This window comes from Gigantopelta aegis, chromosome 2 (genome assembly GCF_016097555.1).
Source record: "Gigantopelta aegis isolate Gae_Host chromosome 2, Gae_host_genome, whole genome shotgun sequence".
NCBI lineage: Eukaryota > Metazoa > Mollusca > Gastropoda > Neomphalida > Peltospiridae > Gigantopelta > Gigantopelta aegis.
In genome coordinates this window covers 22,611,841-22,632,776 of record NC_054700.1, presented here as the reverse complement: position 1 = coordinate 22,632,776, position 20,936 = coordinate 22,611,841, and the positions used below count along the sequence as shown (strand labels likewise).

At 34.2% G+C, this 20,936-nt stretch overlaps 1 protein-coding gene across 1 annotated transcript in view; it reads left to right on the top strand.

Annotated features, from left to right (window-relative positions):
* Positions 1–20,936, top strand: part of LOC121382752 (putative molluscan insulin-related peptide(s) receptor) — an 84,804-nt gene that overhangs the window by 52,710 nt on the left and 11,158 nt on the right. Inside the window, exons 11-24 of the mRNA XM_041512333.1 lie at positions 109–279; positions 4,599–4,788; positions 7,497–7,719; positions 8,396–8,483; positions 10,423–10,574; positions 11,472–11,640; positions 12,568–12,670; positions 13,472–13,536; positions 16,469–16,608; positions 17,167–17,231; positions 18,844–18,976; positions 19,512–19,671; positions 20,137–20,266; positions 20,788–20,922. Of these exons, the coding sequence (XP_041368267.1) occupies positions 109–279; positions 4,599–4,788; positions 7,497–7,719; positions 8,396–8,483; positions 10,423–10,574; positions 11,472–11,640; positions 12,568–12,670; positions 13,472–13,536; positions 16,469–16,608; positions 17,167–17,231; positions 18,844–18,976; positions 19,512–19,671; positions 20,137–20,266; positions 20,788–20,922 (1,924 nt within the window). The remainder of the gene's footprint in view (positions 1–108; positions 280–4,598; positions 4,789–7,496; positions 7,720–8,395; positions 8,484–10,422; positions 10,575–11,471; positions 11,641–12,567; positions 12,671–13,471; positions 13,537–16,468; positions 16,609–17,166; positions 17,232–18,843; positions 18,977–19,511; positions 19,672–20,136; positions 20,267–20,787; positions 20,923–20,936) is intronic.

Below are 20,936 nucleotides of genomic sequence, written 5' to 3'. Positions count from 1 at the left end.
CTTGTGTTTTGTTTTCAGATCCCAGTAGTCCGTCAAACATGTGAACTTGTGTTTTGTTTTCAGATCCCAGTAGTCCGTCAAACATGTGAACTTGTGTTTTGTTTTCAGATCCCAGTAGTCCGTCAAATCTGGAGGTACTGACGGAGGTGGACCACGAGCTGCATGTAAAATGGGAGCCACCCATCCATCCAAACGGAAATGTTACACATTACATTGTCTACTGGCAGCTGCAGGCTTTTGACCCAAGACCTTTTGATCAAAGGGACTATTGTAAAAATCGTAAGTATCAAAATTATTCTTTTAAATGAAGTAGTTGCTTTTGTAAAAAGTCATGAACATTGTTGTGGGGTTGTTGGGTTTTGTGGGGTTTTTTTTGGGGGGGGGGTATCTTTTGTATTTTGTTTCCCCAAATATCTATACTACATCAGTTTCACGATTCTTACAGAATCATAAATACAAATCCCCCATATTCAATGCCTGCAATGTAGGATGTTCCCGACTTACAACATTGTTTATGAACTAAAATTAAATACTATTTTTAGTTTCTTGTTTAGAATATTTGTATCTCTATATTCAATTTATTTCTGGTAGTCAGTCCTTATCTAAGTAGGCCGAAGTGGATTTGGTTGCCCAATAAAAAAAAGAAAAGAAAAAAAGTTTGTTTTGTTTAAGGACACCTCTAGAGCACATTGATTAATTAATCATTGGCTATTGGATGTCAAACATTTAGTAAGTCTGATACGTTGTCATCAGAGGAAACCTGCTACATTTTTCCTAATGCAGCGAGGGAACTTTTATATGCACTTTCCCACAGACAGGAAAGCACATACCACGACCTTTGTCCACTTGTTGTGCACTGGTTGAAACGAGAAAAACCCCAATCAGCTGAATGGATCCATGAGATGGTTTGATCCTGTGACACAAGCACCTCAGACGAGCACTCAACTGACTGAGCTAAATCCCGCCCACTTAAGATTTAGTGAAATCCCAGTAAATGACATGCTAGTGACACAAAACTTTAGCCAGGTCAGCATTATCAGATTTTAAATTTAAAAAAAATCGTATGTTGTAAAATCAGCTGACAAAATATTTGTTTGGATATATTTTGATGTTAAGCAGCTTACACACAATTAAATTTAGGAAAAAAAATGCAATAATGTGCTATACTTATAGTTTAATCAATAACATGTAACCATTGTTGTGTGTTCAGTTAATTACCAACAAAACAATCGCACAAAGGTTTTCGAGACAGTCTTTTGTATGTCTCTTTTAAATTGAGCACCAAAAAATATTAGAATTTTGTATGGCCTCGTTAAATTCACTAATATTTTATGCTCACTAACATTTCCTGATTTATAGTATTTAATATGAAATTTTAGTCATTAAAATGTCTATTAGTCTGCAACATCTTAACAATAGCAACAAACAGTCCCTTTAAACTTGCAAATGTATGGACTAGAATTTCTGCAGTGGTATGTTTAGACTATGGCTGGCATCAATAAAGTATATAGAAATGCATGCCCTCAGGGGACTGTATGCATTATATACATGAAAAAACATATTGCTTTTAGCATGGGCCTTTAAAGGGACATACCCTAGTTTTTAAACAATAAGACATATTTTTTACTATTAGAGCCATTACTGATAACTGAAATCATACTTTACTTAGATTTTATTGTTTAGATTATCCATTTCCATACATTCGAAGTGTTTTTGGTCATCATGGTGTTTTTAATATCACAAATTGTAGTTCTCATATTTTTAAAAACACACGTGCGTTTGAGAAGTAACAGTTATGGAGCCAAGTTTTAGTCTATTTTTAGAGGGTCTTTCACCATTTGAAAGTCAGACTCATGTTTCATTCAAGTGTAACTTTATCCAAATGTGTTACAGGTTTGTAGATTAACTAAACTTAGTGTTAATTTTCACGGGTTGAAACTAGGGTCTGTCCCTTTAATCCCTGAAACGGCGGAACATAGTCCACTGGTAAAACCCTCGCCTGATGCACGGTCGGTCTACGATTGATCCCCATCGGGCTATTTCTCATTCCAATAGCCGATGAATATTTAATCAATGTGCTTCAATGGTGTCGTTAAACAAAACAAACTTTTTTTTTAATCCCTGAAATCTACCACCTGCACATGTACCTCAGTGGGAGTTACTTAAGTCTTCTGTGAAATTGAGACAATGCATGGCTTAATAAACTTTACGTTATTTAAGTAAAGTCAAATGATAAAAAGTAACTTAAAAGTATAAAAACTAAATAATCATGATTTGAATTGTTTGCGTAAAGAATTATTTTTCACTCCTACCATTATTCTACAACTTGTATAGTAGGTGACGTGTTTTGTTAGCAGTAATTCAATATTGTGTAAGTGCAAGACATAGCCCAGTGGTAAAGTGCTCGCTTGATGTGCGGTCGGTTTGGGATCAATCACCATTGGTGAACACATTGGGCTATTTCTCATTCCAGCCAGTGCATCACGACTGGTACATCAAAGACCATAGTATGTGGTATCCTGTCTGGGATGGTGCATATAAAAGATCCGTTTGTGCTAATGAAAAAAAATAAATGTAGCAGGTTTTCTCTCTAAGACTATATGTCAAAATTACCAAATGTTTTAAATCTAATAGCCAATGATTAATAAATCAATGTTGTCTAATGGTGCCGTTAAACAAAACAAACTTTTCAACACTATGTAGGACAGACACTGGATATTGGTACTGTCATAGCTACATATCTTAGCACCACAATTGAAATGTGGTCATAATTTTTTTTACCACAAATAACTTTAAGTTATTACTGATAATAAAGCAACTGTAGACTTAAATTTAAGACTGGTTTTTTTTAACCAAACAAGTATGCAAACAGTTAATTATTATGAGTATAAATTTCAATATGGTTTGAAAATTAAAAATAACTAGTACAGCAATGTGCATACAGTCAAAATTAAAATTTTTAATAAAAGAAATGTGTTACTTTATGCATAAAGTGTTTGATTAAAGGTAAGTGACCCCCCAACAGTTAGCCATTACTTGTAACGGTATCTGTGAATAATAATTTTTAAAAAGATGAAAACAAAAAGACAAAGCTTTAATAATTATTTTCTCTACTTGTGCTACTTGTATAATTACATCCTCTTACTTCTGTTATAAACTGACGATCAAAAGAAAGTATACCAATTATTTTTATTATAAATAAACACAATACACGTTTATGGAAGGTTAGATAGGTTCCAGTATTGTTCATTATAATGCAATCAATGATGAATAGTCCCACATTGCTGCGTTTGGGCGATGCCGCACGTACAAAATGAGTTTATTCATCAATTTATACTGCACGAGAGACATGAAAAAAAGGGTGCCATTGCTTAGAACATGCCTCAGTCAACAGTAAAACACCAGAGAACATGGCAAGGCTAATTGCTGAAGAAAGAGAGAGAGCTATTGGTATGGTGCAGTTGGGTGCAAGTTATGCCCATGTGGCAAGAATCCTGAATTGCACAAAATTGACGATCGCCAGGTTGATACAGCGTTACAGGGTGACTGGCAGGACTGCATATAGACCATGAAGTTGAAAACCCCATGTCACAGCAGCCAACGAGGACCGCCATCTCCACATCTTACACTTACGTAACAGGTTCCTCACTATGACGTCATCTGCAGCGACTGGCCTTGGACATGTCATCAGTTGTTACATTGTACGTCGTCGACTACGACAGCATGGTATCAGGGCCTATCGACCATTCAGAGGGATGACATTGACGAGGCAACATTGACGAGGAAACATTGACGAGGCAACATTGACTTCGACGTTTACGTTGGGCACGTCAGTTTCAACATTGGCAACATCGGAACTGGCAACGTATACTCTTTTCTGATGAGAGCAGGTTCCAGTTATTCAGAGCTGATGGCAGGACTCGGATTATACCGACATGCAGGAGAGAGAACAGCTCCGTGCTGTGTTCAGGAGACTGAACCGTTTGGTGGTGGATCTGTGATGGTTTGGGGTGGTATCTGTGGCCAACAGCGGACAGACCTTATTGTCATTGACGGAAATCTGTCCGACGTCGGGTCCATGCTTGTATACTTGCACATGGTGGACATACATGCTATTGAAACATGTTCTTTGTGGTCAAATTTATTCACCTTCGTTATGAGTGGTCCTTTATGAAATCGCACATTTCACGCCTAGTGCTGTTGTGAACTGTGATATTATAATTTTATGGGTTTTATTGAGTATACTCGCGTTTATTAATCGCCAAATTATTATACTTTCAAAATTTAACATTAACTTGTGTTTATGTTGTTTTTAATACTTTGAAAAAATAACTGGGATACTTTCTTTTGATTGTCAGTTTATTTTGTTAATGTTATTTGCTACAAATATTATTTTGTGGTGATGGTTTTTATTTATTATTAAATTTTTTAAAACCCTCTTTACAACAGTTATATTGTTAAGTTTTATAGTTTTTGGGTTTGTTTTCATCACACTCACTTAAAGCTATTATTTTGCTATGATGTTTTGGGGTATAGTTTTTTAACCACACTCTTGCAGCCAATGTAGTACAGTGTTTTTGTTTTGCACCTTCTTGCAGCTATTCATCTGCAGCCGAAGAAGAAGAAGAAGGAATCGAAGGTGAACCGCTACACCAACATGACGGAGACGCCAGACAGCAAGTGCTGCTCGTGTCCTAGATCGGCTGTCGAGCTAGAGAACCTCGAGAGAAACAGACAGTCGGAGATTGACTTTCAGAACTACCTGCTGGACAGCACATACCTGAAAAAGTAGGCTTTTCACCATTCCAATCTTATGTGGTGTTAGAAAGGAAAAAAGTTAGTTTGTTTTGTTTAACGACACCACTAGAGCACATTGATTTATTAATCATCGGCTGAGGCTGGACGTAGCCCAGTGGTAAAGCGCTTGTCAGATGTGCGGTCAGTCTAGGATCGATCCCTGTCACTGGGCCCATTGGGATATTTCTCACTCCAGCCAGTTCACCTTGACTGGTATATCAAAGGCCATGTTATATGCCATCCTGTCTCTGGGATGGTGCATATATAGCCAATGGTTAGTAAATATGTGCTCTAGTGGTGTTGTTAAAACAAACTTTAACTTTTTTAATCATCAGCTATTGGATATCAAACATTTGTTAATTTTGACATAAGTCTTAGAGAGGAAACCTACTACATTTTTCCATTTGTAGCAATGGATTTTTTACATGCACCAACCCACAGACAGGATAGGATGTTGGGATTTTTTTATGTTCCAAACAATGCTCCATGACTCATGTATGAAAGTCTGTAGTCTGTGGGAAAGTGCATATGAAAGATCTTTGCTGCTAATGAAAACATGTAGTGGATTTTATCTGAAGGCTGTGTGTCGAAATTATTTTTATTATATCTATTCAATCTTATTATAGTGGTAAAGACATTTTCAAACTGTGTGATAAATTTATTTTGTATTACACATATGTGCAATATGGACAGGAACTTGTAATTGGGGAATTCCGTTTTTATTTTTACTGGAGTTAGTGCCTTTGTATTACTTGGGGTTCGTTAGTGGTCTTTAAATTCCTTGAAAGTCATTGAAAAAATTATTTTTAGGTCTTTGAAAGTCTTTGAATTGTAATAAAAGTCTTTAACTTCTTGTATTCTGTTCATTCATTTTTCTCAATCAACATCAGTACTCTGACCTTCTTTCTGCTGGCATAGCTACATCATAACACTATACTTTTACAGCTGTATGCACTTGATATATTCCAGTTACAAGGTTTAATCTGTCATGATGCATGTAAAAAAGCCCAATTTCTTGCTATAAAAGTAAAGTTTGTTTTATTTAACGACGCCGCTAGAGCACATTGATTTTTAATATTATCATCGGCTATTGGACGTCAAACATATGGTCATTCTGACACTGTTTTTAGAGGAAACCCGCTGTCGCCACATAGGCTACTCTTTTTTACGACAGGCAGCAAGGGATCTTTTATTTGCGCTTCCCACAGGCAGGATAGCACAAACCATGGCCTTTGTTGAACCAGTTATGGATCACTGGTCGGTGCAAGTGGTTTACACCTACCCATTGAGCCTTGCGGAGCACTCACTCAGGGTTTGGAGTCGGTATCTCGATTAAAAATCCCATGCCTCGACTGGGATCCGAACCCAGTACCTACCAGCCTGTAGACCGATGGCCTGCCACGATGCCACCGAGGCAGGTTTCTTGCTATAAGACAGCAATGTAAACAAACTGATTTGGTATTTTTATTGCATTCTATTCTTTGACTGCTGTGTAAAAGTCTTTGAAGTCTGAGAAAATGGTAGGTAAAAGTCTTTGAATTTGTTTGGTCTTTAAGGCTATGAACCCTGTTACTGACATCATGTCTCATTTACAAATTACGTCACATCGTATTTGAAACATTACACAAGATTGCTGAAGAATATGATTCTTAACGTTAAGTAAATCTATGAAAGGAAGATTGATTAATAGATATAAGAAAGTGTAGTAATATGTTAAATTAAAAAAGAATTTTTTTTTAAAATAAAAGAAGGTATGTATTAAATACAGAACTTCACTAGAGCTGGGCGGTATTGAAATTTCAGATTCTGTATTGGTATTTTGGGGGTGATTTACCTTGGTATCGGTATACTCGGCTTTAAATACGTACCAGAGTTAAGTCTCACCCGCTAATTTCATCTAAATAAAATAAAACTCCATCCACAAGGTCATCATCTCTCTTCTTTTCAGCTATTTTGCGTTTGTAAAATATATTGTTAGTGCTTTATTTTGTGCAAGAACATACCACTCGACTGCTATATTGTCTCGTGGTATATATTTTTATGCAAAATAAACTAGTGCAATAAATAGGAAGCAAAAACAATGTATGTGAAGTTCTGCATGTATATCCAATAGCCAGTAGTCTGTGTTCTCTAGTGTTACCTTTAAACAAAGTAAGTTTACAATCTTATCCTACTGCTACTCAGCTTTGGTACGCATTAGTAGATGAGCCAGAGCCATTTCGTGCCCAGATAATCTTTTTCTATATCGTTAAAAAAAACTTTTGTGACATCAATATACAGTAGTACAGAATTGCAATACATATATTTTTAGGATTAGATACTAACTGGTTATGCAAATATAATTTATGTAACCAAAAAATCTGTTACCAAGGTAATAATCGCACAAACTCAGACTTTGAAATATTTTCCTCTGTATTATTAGTTATTGATTGATTTATTTATTTCTACTTATTTTCGTGCTTATTTCCAATTAAGGTTCAAGCATGCTGTTAGTTGTTAGTGAGAGAGAAGAGGGTGTAGTGGTCTTACACCTACCCAAAGAGTTGTTAAAACATGCGCTGTGTTGGAGTCGGTACCAGGAGGCGAACCCATAACCTACCAGCCTTACATCCAATGGCTTAACCACGACAGCACCAAGGCCGGTGTATCATTATTAAAAAACACTGCATTGTGATCTATTTTCCCCCTGTTTTACACAGACCACGTGGGAGTGAAGATGATGACCGCAGCAGGAGGAGAGATCGATTAAAGCGCTATGCCGTCACTGGTACGACTATGATTGAAGATAATACTCCAGCCGTGAACAACACAGACGCCAACAGTACAGAGGCTGTTACGGAAAACATGTTCTATGAGGCTGTGGTTTATGGAGAAGAGCTCATCATTCCAGGTCTAGGACATTTCCAGGAATATAATATTGAGGTAGGTGTTTTATCTTACTGACCCTGGGATAAGGTTATTTAAGGAATATAATATTGAGGTAGGTGTTTTATCTTACTGACCCTGGGATAAGGTTATTTAAGGAATATAATATTGAGGTAGGTGTTTTATCTTACTGACCCTGGGATAAGGTTATTTAAGGAATATAATATTGAGGTAGGTGTTTTATCTTACTGACCCTGGGATAAGGTTATTTAAGGAATATAATATTGAGGTAGGTGTTTTATTTTACTGACATCGGGATGAAGTTATTCCAGGAATATAAAATTGAGGTAGATGTTTTACTGACCCTGGGATAAGGTTATTCCAGGAATATAAAATTGAGGTAGATGTTTTACTGACCCTGGGATAAGGTTATTCCAGGAATATAAAATTGAGGTAGATGTTTTACTGACCCTGGGATAAGGTTATTCCAGGAATATAATATTGAGGTAGATGTTTTATCTTACCAAGATGTGTCTCATTTGAAGAGTGCTTGTCTTAGGTCCACTAAGTCATTCCATTGAAAGAAGAAACACCTAGATTTATCTGGAATAAGAGTTTAGTATCACATAAATTTTCGATATAATTTTCGCATTTTCATTATAATGGCACAGATTGCAAATTATAGGGAAAAGTTACATTTGGGAATTATGCATAGTTTAATGTTTTTTTACAGGTTCTTGCATGCCAAGAGACAAATCCGAAATCTGGGGAGAAGTTTTGCAGTAGCCGAGCAATAGCAACTGCTCGAACCAGGCCATCAAGTAAGTTATGTATATCAGATATCACATTACTGTGATATTTATCTGCTGCATTAGAAAAAATTTAAGTCATTACCTCCACCCACAAGGTGCATTATGGTAAAATATAACAAAGCATGACCATAAATTCAAGACGATCTCAAACATTTTGGGCCCAATTTACAAAAAGCATTTATCCCTTTGTTATGTGTTTCTTTTCTAAATTGCTGTGTATATTTAATAATTTTTGATATATGCAGATGTTAACCTGTCATATTTGTTTCTACGTTTAAGACAAACACATCTAACACAAATGTGTGATGATCATGTTTTGCTGCAAGCTTAATGATGTTTGTAATAAAGTGCTCCTACTGGCAGTGACTTATCTGAAATTTCTCTACTGGCTGAGTTGGTAAAGTGCTGAATTCTCAAACTTAAAATCCCTTGTTCAAACCTCTTCAATGGAGGATATTTTGTTTATTATTAATAATAAAACTAATTCTGTTGGGTGGGTTTCTACAGCCGAAAAAGACAATAGATTGTATTTTCAAATTTTTACCACTAAGATTAACACTAGATTAAGATTAACCAAAAAATATATATATATATTGTTAGCATTTTGGTGGTGTGTTTGGAAATATGGAGCCACTTTGTAAATTGTCATGAAACTTTTTAATGCTTGAGGGCATATTTCAAAATACTACGAATGGAATTTGAATCTTTGCCCTTGTATTCCTTTTAAGTCATTCACATTAGGAAGTAAAGTAATAAAAGTTTGTATGAGGAATAACAAATTCCTTAATTAACCCACATCAACAATGCCAACTTAACAGAATCAATGCCACATTCTATCAAAAGTATATGAGGGAACTTTGATTAACTAATGTTTGAATTCTAGATGAGCTAATTTACTTCTCTTCTTTTGTGTTCTATAGGCACTTTAGTTTTTGTACCGGATGGAAATTATATTTTGGTGTCAGATGGAAATAAAATGTCATACATTCCATCAGTATAATTTTAATGAACACGTTATACCACACCTAGATATATATTTTAAAGTGCTTTCTTCATCATTAAGAAATGAGGGTCATAACTCTTAAAGAGGCATTTCTGACTTCATAAACATTTAAACATGCCCCCTGCTAACAAGGCTTTTATTGAGTAAAACTGAATATTAATTAAATTTTCTTGCTTAGAATATTAATGTTTGTACATCGTGAGTTTCTGGTATCCCTAATGTTTATAGTAGCTTAAACAAAATGTATAAAATTCTGAAGGATAAACCTTGTTTGAGCTGATAATTTGAATTTTTGGGCCTGGTGTTGACCACTTATAAAATATGCCATTGAATGAGCTTTTAGCATCTTTATTTTGAAATATATGTATTTGCCAGATGACAGCTTTAACATGTCAGACGTAGGTGTGAAATCTGAATGTTTCTTGGGGAATTTGTAAGGGCAGGATGTTACTTTTTAGAACATAAATGATTTTTGAAGTTTTTTCTTTTACTTTTTAGACTTGTAAACAGGGTTCGAATTTGAAAAAATGATTTTTAGGTCTTTGAATGTAATAAAAGTCTTTAAAAGTCTTTAAATTCTCACAAATCATAGCCAAAGCAATGACGATATCTTTTACAGCTGCATGCACTTGATATTTTCCAGTTACAAGGTTTAATCTGTCATGATGCATGTAAAAAAGCTCAATTGTTTTGCCATGGACAACAATGTAAACAAACTGATTTTGGTATTTTTATTGCATTCTATTGTCTTTGACCGCTGTGTAAAAGTCTTTGAAAGTTTTTGAAAATGGCAGGTGAAAGTCTTTGAATTTGTTTGGTCTTTAAGGCTATGAACCCTGTGTAAAACAAGTCACAAATACACATCCTTTTTTTTTAGGTTTTTCCTGTAGATTACATAAAATTTAATGATATTGACCTGAACTTTTATTTCCTTGTGTCCTGTAGAAGCGGCTGACAACATAAATGCCTCAACAGTGAAAATTAGCGAAGTTAGCAACCACACAGGACAGATCATGATAAAATGGGAATCACCGAAAAACCCAAACGGTTTAATTGTCACTTTTGAGATTGAATACTGGAAGACAAATCTTGTGGATGTAAGTAAAGTTTTTAACTATTTCTTTCAGTAATTAGAATGAAGTAATCTAGTCAATATTCATCAGTGGGGTCATTCGGTGCAAATTAATTAAGGATGCAATTTCCCAGAAAGAGGAGAAGACACAACACAGCATTTGATGTACCAGTCATGGGACACTGGTTGGTGTTACCTGAAGGGGATCAATCCTGTGACCTTGAGTTGTACTAGTGTGCTGTACTACTGAGGTACATCCCAGCATACTTATAAAAAGGGTGGGATGCAGTATTTGTGGATTTATTGCACTGCACAAAGTGAACATTTTACCTGTGATTAAGTTTTAATTTAACCATTGTCCTTACAGTATTCAAAAATAAAAACAACTGTACATCACCTAATTTAATTGTAAAAGTATAAATATGCAAAATAAACTAAAATATTGTATCTTTCTTTTTTGGGGGGTGGGGGTGGATTTAGCTCATTCGGTTGAGTGCTCGCATCATTCCAACCAATTCACCACAACTGGTTAAAAGCGGTGGTATGTGCTTTCCTGTCTGGGAAAGTGGATATAACGGATCCCTTGCTGCATTAGGAAAAATGTAGCAGGTTTCCTCTGATGAATGTGTCAGAATTACCAAATGTTTGACATCCAATAGCCGATGATTAATTAATCAATGTGCACCAGTGGTGTCGTTAAACAAAACAAACTATAACATTTTAACTTCTTGTCTTTTATATATTTCTTTGGATCAAATGTGCATTTAAATTATGCACAAATAACTAATTAATGTGCAATAGATTTGTAAATCCTTTTAGGTTGATGCTAATATATTAAATAATCCTCTTCACTCATTTTAAATGGACAGTTTTGTTTGGTTGGTGCAGTGACCAGTGGTTTTCTATGTCTGACATGTTTCAGCACAATCCTCTGAGACTCTGCTTTCCACACAAGAAGTACAGGAGCTTGTCCGGCTACAAGCTCGTCAAGCTTGAGCCAGGCAATTACACGTTCAAGATTCGAGCCACATCATTAGCCGGTAACGGATCATGGACATCAGAGTTCACCTTTTTCATTGAATCTCCATCTGGTTAGTTCTGCTGTTAACTTCATTTGTGTTGATAATAACTTGATAGTTAACTCTGTAAGAACTATTTTTTTTATTAGTTGAACTTTACACTACTGTATTAATTGTTAACAAAAACTACTTTTACTCACTTCTGTCCCCATTAGTATAGTCTTCACAGTATTTAGCCAATCAATAAGGAGTGTTTTTTGTCATTTGGCAACTATGAGCAATAATATATTCTGGGCATAAAATATTCTGTCCATAATGTAATATCGTTCTTGCTGAAATACTGGATACTGGTTATTTATTTAATTCTAAACTTAAGGTTAGATTAGTTTTGGATTAAAGATGATACCTCATGATATGAAAATAGGCTTGAGAATAGCCGATTGTGACAAGACAACATTACAATTTTATCCGCCGTTATGCACTCGACTATTCTCAACATTCAATGACATAACCTTATGATATGTCGTTGTTTTCTTATTGTGCTATGGAATGTATGTCCAGGCAGACTCACCATTATTCTATGACATAACCTTATAATATGTTGTCGTTTTCTTATTATGCTATGGAATGTATGTCCAGGCAGACTCACCATTATTCTATGACATAACCTTATAATATGTTGTCGTTTTCTTATTGTGCTACGGAATGTATGTCCAGGCAGACTCACCATTATTCTATGACATAACCTTATAATATGTTGTCGTTTTCTTATTGTGCTATGGAATGTATGTCCAGGCAGACTCACCATTATTCTATGACATAACCTTATAATATGTTGTCGTTTTCTTATTGCTACGGAATGTATGTCCAGGCAGACTCAACATTATTCTATGACATAACCTTATAATATGTTGTCGTTTTCTTATTGTGCTACGGAATGTATGTTCAGGCAGTTTCACCATTATTCTATGACATAACCTTATTGTTTTCTTATTGCAGTGTCACAGATGATGTCCAAGACTGTGATTGCAATCATTGTTATTAGTGTCTTAGTTGTAATCATCATTACCATCATCGTCGTCTGGTTTGTCGCGAAAAGCAAGTAAGTGAATCGTATTAAGTGATTGCTTTTATTTTGAAAAGCTCATGGATCTAATGGAAAAAAATACAGAGATGTTAAATGTTTTAATGTTATTGCTAATGATGTTTTAGTAGTGAATGTCTCCACTTGCAAACACATTTGACATAATCCTTTTGTGACATGACATACTACATTAGCCAAAATATTTGTCCCTGTATATTTAAAGGCAATATAAATGTTTGTGGCTTAAACCAGGCAATACGGGAAACATAAAACAAAATGTATTAAAATGTTTTTCAGTGCAAACCACGATTGACTAAATAATTCACCTAACATATTGTATATTCTTATCATAGTAAAATTTTGAATATCTGCCTCCAATTTATTTTATTTCTAGATTTCTTAGTTTTTAGTTTTGTTTTGGTTTTAAAATTATTTTTTATATTTTAGAAAACAAAACAAAATGAACTGCTCTACTTATTTAAAAAAAAAAAATTGTACTTAATATTGTTCATATGTACAAAACATGGTTTTAAGTTTGTTTTGTTTAACGACATCATTAAAACACATTGATTAATTTGGCTATTGGATGTCAAACATTTGGTAAATCGACACATTTTTCCTAATGCAGCGAGGGATTTTTTATATGCATTTTCCCACAGGCAGGAATGCACATACCACAGCCTTTGACCAGTTGTGGTGCACTGATTGGAACAAGAAAAATCCCAATCATTTGAATGAAACATGGTTTTCAAAAATATGTTTGTTGGTTATAGTAATTTCCAAACTGCTTCCTTCAATGTATTTGTTGTTACTTTTCAGATTTGCCAAGGATCCAAATGACATGACAACATCAACAAACCCTGGATACATGCCTTCACTTGATGGTGAGTGGTTATTAGGGGTTCACACATACCTTCAATTTCACGGTGGTCATTGAAAAATGCTTGAATTTTACAAATAAGCACATTAGTCTTAAAAGTGCTTGAATTTTATCAAAATTTCTGTGAAGGTCAAAATAGATGGAAAAACCCAGCAACTCATTTACTACATCCTGAGTAGATTGGTACATTGATTAGATCAATCTCATGACAGAATGTTAACATTATCAGCAATGGGTTAGATAGTCTCATGACAGAATGTTAACATTATCAGCAATGGGTTAATAGTCTCATTACAGAATGTTAACATTATCAGCAATGGGTTAGATCAGTTTCATTACAGAATGTTAACATTATCAGCAATGGGTTAATAGTCTCATTACAGAATGTTAACATTATCAGCAATGGGTTAATAGTCTCATTACAGAATGTTAACATTATCAGCAATGGGTTAATAGTCTCATTACAGAATGTTCACATTATCAGCAATGGGTTAATAGTCTCATTACAGAATGTTCACATTATCAGCAATGGATTAGATCAGTTTCATTACAGAATGTTAACATTATCAGCAATGGGTTAGATAGTTTCATTACAGAATGTTAACATCAGCAATGGGTTAATAGTCTCATTACAGAATGTTAACATTATCAGCAATGGATTAGATCAGTTTCATTACAGAATGTTAACATTATCAGCAATGGGTTAATAGTCTCATTACAGAATGTTAACATTATCAGCAATGGATTAGATCAGTTTCATTACAGAATGTTAACATTATCAGCAATGGGTTAATAGTCTCATTACAGAATGTTAACATTATCAGCAATGGGTTAGATCAGTTTCATTACAGAATGTTAACATTATCAGCAATGGGTTAATAGTCTCATTACAGAATGTTAACATTATCAGCAATGGGTTAATAGTCTCATTACAGAATGTTCACATAATCAGCAATGGATTAGATCAGTTTCATTACAGAATGTTAACATTATCAGCAATGGGTTAGATAGTTTCATTACAGAATGTTAACATCAGCAATGGGTTAATAGTCTCATTACAGAATGTTAACATTATCAGCAATGGGTTAATAGTCTCATTACAGAATGTTAACATTATCAGCAATGGATTAATAGTCTCATTACAGAATGTTAACATTATCAGCAATGGGTTAATAGTCTCATTACAGAATGTTAACATTATCAGCAATGGGTTAATAGTCTCATTACAGAATGTTAACATTATCAGCAATGGGTTAGATCAGTTTCATTACAGAATGTTAACATTATCAGCAATGGATTAGATAGTCTCATTACAGAATGTTAACATTATCAGCAATGGATTAATAGTCTCATTACAGAATGTTAACATTATCAGCAATGGGTTAATAGTCTCATTACAGAATGTTAACATTATCAGCAATGGGTTAATAGTCTCATTACAGAATGTTAACATTATCAGCAATGGGTTAATAGTCTCATTACAGAATGTTAACATCAGCAATGGATTAGATAGTCTCATTACAGAATGTTAACATTATCAGCAATGGGTTAATAGTCTCATTACAGAATGTTAACATTATCAGCAATGGGTTAATAGTCTCATTACAGAATGTTAACATTATCAGCAATGGGTTAGATAGTCTCATTACAGAATGTTAACATTATCAGCAATGGGTTAATAGTCTCATTACAGAATGTTAACATTATCAGCAATGGATTAATAGTCTCATTACAGAATGTTAACATTATCAGCAATGGATGAATAGTCTCATTACAGAATGTTAACATTATCAGCAATGGATTAATAGTCTCATTACAGAATGTTAACATTATCAGCAATGGGTTAATAGTCTCATTACAGAATGTTAACATTATCAGCAATGGGTTAATAGTCTTATTACAGAATGTTAACATTATCAGCAATGGATTAGATCAGTTTCATTACAGAATGTTAACATTATCAGCAATGGGTTAATAGTCTCATTACAGAATGTTAACATTATCAGCAATGGATTAGATCAGTTTCATTACAGAATGTTAACATTATCAGCAATGGGTTAATAGTTTCATTACAGAATGTTAACATTATCAGCAATGGATTAGATCAGTTTCATTACAGAATGTTAACATTATCAGCAATGGGTTAATAGTCTCATTACAGAATGTTAACATTATCAGCAATGGGTTAATAGTCTCATTACAGAATGTTAACATTATCAGCAATGGATTAGATCAGTTTCATTACAGAATGTTAACATTATCAGCAATGGGTTAATAGTCTCATTACAGAATGTTAACATTATCAGCAATGGATTAGATAGTCTCATTACAGAATGTTAACATTATCAGCAATGGATTAGATCAGTTTCATTACAGAATGTTAACATTATCAGCAATGGGTTAATAGTCTCATTACAGAATGTTAACATTATCAGCAATGGATTAGATCAGTTTCATTACAGAATGTTAACATTATCAGCAATGGGTTAATAGTCTCATTACAGAATGTTAACATTATCAGCAATGGGTTAGATCAGTTTCATTACAGAATGTTAACATTATCAGCAATGGGTTAATAGTCTCATTACAGAATGTTAACATTATCAGCAATGGGTTAATAGTCTCATTACAGAATGTTAACATTATCAGCAATGGATTAGATCAGTTTCATTACAGAATGTTAACATTATCAGCAATGGGTTAATAGTCTCATTACAGAATGTTAACATTATCAGCAATGGGTTAATAGTCTCATTACAGAATGTTAACATTATCAGCAATGGGTTAGATAGTTTCATTACAGAATGTTAACATCAGCAATGGAAACTAATTTGGTGTACTTGACTGCTGACTGTTTGCATTATGCCTACAGTTTTCATTACTTAGAATGAAAAACCAGTGACGACAATAAAACAGAATTACTTTTATCTTTTCAGTATATATTCCTGATGAATGGGAGTTTGACCGGGACAAGATAAAATTGATACGTGAACTCGGACAGGGGTCATTTGGCATGGTGTATGAGGGAATTGCAAAAGACCTTGATGGCAAAGGCGAAATCAGGGTTGCTGTGAAGGTATGGTCATGCTATAAATATGTAGAGTTCGTGGTGGTTTGGCAAATTGTATTTTCACACGTGATTGAACTCTAGTTTTTTTGTTTTGTTAAATATACACACATTGTTCTGTGCAAGTGACTAAATTCATGCAATTAGTATCATCTTTTAATTGGACAAACTGTGGTTAATTATATAATTACATTTACTATAATTAATGTTTTATCCAGGTCAATTAATTTATTATTATAACAAGTACTGGACCTATTGTCATTGACTATTACCATTATTGTAATTATGGTTTTGAATTATTTGAATAATTGCAGTTTCTATGATTTTTTAAATAAATCAAAGACTGACTGATTATTACGATTACTAAAATAATCATTTTATACAATACAGATTGACATTAAGTATTACAGAACTTTACTATATAATTATTGTTTTATTCTATAGTAACATTTATTATTACAATTATAATTGTTTTGCACTATGCTGACCAACATTGTGTCCTGTTTTTATTATAATTAATATTTTATACTGTACTGACATTGAGTATTACAATTATTATGATTACAGACTGTTAACAATGATGCAGGATTCCATGAGAGAACCAATTTCCTGAAAGAAGCAGGTATCATGAAGTAAGTATTTCTTTTCACACTTTACCAGACCTCTGACCTTTAACATCCCCTCCCCCCACCCACCCTCCCTAGTCTCATGGACTGGCCCAAACAGTCAATCAAATAACTATAATCTTCCAATGAAACATGAGCATCCTGTTCTGGTCAGTTTAAAAACAAAAATGTATACTATTGTCATAAAAGTTGTTTCATGTGAAAGAAACATGTGCGTGAATTAGGATGACAATATGTATGTCAGACTAAGATAGTGAAAGATACTGCTTCAGTGTTATTGCTGGGTGAAAATTAAAGAAGGGCAGCTACTCAGATAAAATATAACTTTTATTTTGTTTATCAAACATTCAAATGGATACTGGTATGGGACACAATAGAGGCTGTTAAAAATACTGTTAAATTACCATACAGTAACTGTCGCAAGCTACTGAAGTTTTTCATCAGTAGGTTTTCATACACACTGCGGCTTGTTTTCTTTGATGTCCAGTGTACAGACTGATTGATTTTGTTTAGTGTGTAAAAAAAAGTGTGCATTTAAAAATAGAGAGAGGTGGGGTGGTGGGGGCAGCAGAACTTGAAAGGGGGATGGCAAAACACGAAAGCAGGGTGGCAAAATGCAATAGTGGGGCGACCTGCTTAACCTTTAGACTACTAGATTAATTTTTGACAAAAGTCACGTTGAGTGGGTACAAGTTTATAATTTTTACTCACGTATATTCACTTAAATAATTTATAAATACATAAAATAAAGTGCATATTTGAGTAAGTATTATTTGCGTGGGTTTTTATCATTTATATCACTTAATGTTGACTAAAATTAGGCAGAAAATTTAAAGTCATGTTTACTTATCAGCATTTGTGGCCAGCTGTCCAGTATTTATGTCTATTATTCCCGATAACAGTGGTTTTCTGACCAGATTAAAAAAAAAAAATGATTCTTATCCCAATATTTGGTGATTTTCATTGCTCGTAAAACGATCAAATTTATTATCAAATTAGCTGTAACAATCAGCTATCAATCCCTGAAAATGACTGTGATGTGCCACCATTGTTGTCAAGTGAAAATACTTGCTGAATACCACTTTTTCAACTCAAAATTACAAGCTATTTTCAATTTAAAAACTTAAGATACAGGAAGCTGAGTTGTCTTCTGTTTCCTGTTAGACAAGTCTTTCTGGTGAGTGTCATGTTCAAAACAGTGGGAAATATGAATTGGGGAATGCACTGTATATAGTGTACAGTATGTCGACTGGCGTGACTTCGTGCGTGACATCTCACCTGCAGTAGTCAGAAGGTTAAATGGAGCAGCAAGAACACTGCTGCCTGTTATACCTGAAACTTGCAGCTAAACCCCCAATTTTTTATGATTTACTGTAAGGGTGAAGGGTAGTAGTAATTATATCCATAGTGTAGATATGGACTGAAACTCTGTGTGTAGCAATTTCATCTACACGTTACTATTGTCACCTTTGGGAATTGATCTAGTGGTATATACTCTTTGGATGCACACTCTAGCTTATTTTTATTATTTAATGATTTAGAATAAACAATCACAATTTTCTTTCTTCGCATCCCATTTTTTAATTTCCTTTTATATTCTTTTGCTTTCTATTTGCAGACAATTCTCCTGCCATCATGTAGTCAAGTTACTGGGGGTCGTCTCAAAGGGTCAGCCAGCCCTCGTTATTATGGAACTGATGATTAAGGGTGATCTCAAGAATTATCTACGGCAGCATCGGCCCGATGAGGAAGTTAGTTTCAGCACCGTCTTGTTCAATTTATATAGAGCACCGAAGGAGACTGTATATCTCAAATGCTTTGTTTTCACTAATGCATATTTACCATCAATTTCTTTGATTAACATAGAGGGATAAAAACACCTACTTTACAAGACCCTGCAAAGTTTTATCCCACATTTTCAACTTTCATAACAGAATAACAGAAAGTGATGTCCTATAATAAAAACATCATTTAGCAGAATTCCTTTTTCTTTTCTCTTAGAAAAGGATTGTTAAATTTAGTAGAAATTGCAGTTTTATTTTGGTGAATTTATTACATTTTTATGATTTACGATATCTCATCCATAGGTGGAAAAAACCCTTAACATTCAAGCCCTGAATTAAGTTGGCTAACAGTGCTGTTTTAGTTAAATACTATTATTTGTGAGATTACGACTTTTGTGTGACACCTAATAGCTGTAACTAAACGTAGTGTTTGTGAGAAGGGGTGCTATTAAACATTGCTTTCATTTTCTGATTACCAATTGCTGCTGCTGCTTTTTTCTAGGACAATAATGGACAACAGCCGCCAACTCTACAAGAGATTTGGCAGATGTCTGGAGAGATCGCTGATGGCATGGCATACCTTTCTGATAAAAAGTTTGTCCATCGCGATTTGGCAGCAAGAAATTGCATGGTGTCTGAAAACTTGGTTGTCAAAATCGGAGGTAATGTTGGCAGTTTGAAATATCTCATTAGTGGGCATTCATAAAGTGTGAAGGGATTTAGAGATCACGTACAAAATGTACGCAAATGGTGAAGGGATGCTTAGTAAAAAAGTAAATAACGTTCCTAAAAATGTACCAGTGTTTTATAATATTTGTTATAATGGTATTACTCTGGATGCTAGCGTAACTTTGTGTTCCTTGTGAAAATTATTTAAATTTGAATTATTTATAAATGTTTTATCATAAACTTACATTTTCTTAATTCTTGTATACAGGGTTTTATTTCTAGAATTTGACTTGCCACCCATGGCTCTGACTTAGGCAATTTTAGCATCGTTTTAACAAATATCAAACAATGTGTTTGAATTTCATAAGATAAAAAGAAATGGATCCATCAATATAAAATGCACTGAATGTTAGTTAAGAATCTTTACTGGACGGTAATTGTTCTCATTTATTTTTCAGATTTTGGAATGACGAGAGATATTTATGAAACCGATTATTATCGAAAAGGTGGGAAAGGTCTGCTCCCTGTCAGGTGGATGGCACCGGAGTCGCTCAAAGATGGAATGTTTACTACAATGTCCGATGTGTGGTATGTAATACAGATTGGAAAAAGATGTTGCAGGTTTCTTAGGTTATATTGATAAATATACATAGATAAATAAGATATTGAGCTAAAATTTTGCATATAGTTTTTAGCATACAGATCAAGGTTAACTTTCATGGGCTTTTAATCCTTTTTAACTGAGTTATGATTTTTAATTTAGGAAATATTACAACCATGACAACATCACAGATTTCAGGATTTTTATTTGCATTACTTCAAGAAAATGTCTGGCCAAATGTAGTTCCTTGTGTAACATCATGAGAGCTGTCAACCAGAACTGACTATGTCCAAAAGAATGGTTTAAAAAGACACCAAATTATTCAAAGTATGTAACTCCTTCACTCCCATTTCAGCTTTGTCTGTCTCTGAAAACTGCATTTTAACAACAATAACAACAAAATGAAAGGGTGGACTACTATCAATATTATAAGGATTCTTGTTGTCGGCCCTTAATGATTATGTCTTTCTGGATTTTTTGAACTGTAAATAACCTATTTTTGTTGCAGGTCATATGGAGTGGTACTATGGGAAATGTCCACTCTAGCAGCACAGCCCTACCAGGGTCTGTCGAACGAGGAGGTGTTGAAGTATGTCAACGATGGCCGTATAATGGAAAAACCTGAAGGCTGTCCTGATAAGCTGTGAGTATGCTGTG